The 1,177-nt window shown below is 45.3% G+C and overlaps 1 protein-coding gene across 1 annotated transcript in view; it reads left to right on the top strand.

Moving 5' to 3' along the window:
- Window positions 1-1,177, top strand: part of C1qbp (complement C1q binding protein) — a 9,140-nt gene that overhangs the window by 495 nt on the left and 7,468 nt on the right. Inside the window, exons 2-3 of the mRNA XM_033762733.1 lie at window positions 3-208; window positions 541-713. Coding sequence (XP_033618624.1) covers window positions 3-208; window positions 541-713 — 379 coding nt within the window. The remainder of the gene's footprint in view (window positions 1-2; window positions 209-540; window positions 714-1,177) is intronic.

Below are 1,177 nucleotides of genomic sequence, written 5' to 3'. Positions count from 1 at the left end.
AGGTGAGGTTCGGGCCCTCGGGCCGGGGCCTGGCGTGGCGGGGGCTGTGGGGAGGCGTGGACCCGGAGAGAACCCAGAACCGACCCTGGCGTCCGGAACATTTGGCAACCGGCGGGTTGAACCCTCGCGATCGCATTCCCTCTACTCCCCTGTCCACCAAGGATTTCCGTTAATGGGTGGAGAGGGGGATAAAATTAAGGACCAGGACGTACTTTTATGCCTGCTCTCTTGAAAATGGGTCTTTAGGGAGGCTTAAAGTATTTAGTTGAAAGCATGATGTTTGTAGGCAAATGGGAGAAGGTAATGGGGAGTTTAATTATCTCGTAGTGAAAAGTGGCTATGAGTTCATCGTTCGGAATAACTTTTGCACAATCGAGCTTAGCTTTGTACTCATATGGTATTTTTACAGAGAAAGAAACTGAGGCTTTATAATGTGGACTGGACCAAAGCTCCAGAGCTTTGAAAATAATTCAAGTCCAGATTTCTAAGTGCAGTTAACCTGCGTAATTGTTTCATGTTTTCGACTGATTGACTTTCTTTCTGAATTATCTCTGCTTTCTAGGAGACAAAGCTTTTGTTGAATTTCTTGCTGATGAAATTAAAGAAGAAAAAAAAATCCAGAAGCATAAGTCCCTTCCCAAGATGTCTGGAGGCTGGGAGCTGGAAGTGAACGGGACAGAAGCTAAATTAGTGCGGAAAGTTGCTGGGGAAAAGTAAGTAGTAGTCTGGGGAGTGGGGTTTCCAGGGGACCAGATCCATGATCCTGTAGGACTTGTCCTGGGCCATATCCAGTCTTGGGTTAGACCCTGCACTTTGATAACATGGTTTCTGAGTGACAGAAGAATTCATTTGGACAGCTTCATAAGTGCAGGAAAAGTTCCTTCACTCACTGAAAACATTTGCTGTAGGCTGGTTACTAAAGAGGCAGTAAGTAGCATAAAATAGGTAGATGGAAACCTATTGGAAAGATATAGACAATCATTCAGTTATTGGTGAGGAAAGCCACACCCTGCCTAAATTCAGGTGAGATAGTCTGGAATGTTTTTTTTTTAAACACAGGGTCTCATTTATGTAGTTCAGGCCAGTCTTGAATTCACTATGTAGCCCAGGCTGGCTTCCAGTGGCAATCCTCCTGCCTTGGCTTCCCAAGTGCTAGGATTATGGCATGTGCTACCAT

This window comes from Fukomys damarensis, unplaced genomic scaffold (genome assembly GCF_012274545.1).
Source record: "Fukomys damarensis isolate Sample0158 unplaced genomic scaffold, DMR_v1.0_HiC HiC_scaffold_13, whole genome shotgun sequence".
Classification (NCBI taxonomy): Eukaryota; Metazoa; Chordata; class Mammalia; order Rodentia; family Bathyergidae; genus Fukomys; species Fukomys damarensis.
This window is presented reverse-complemented; position numbering and strand designations above follow the sequence as displayed.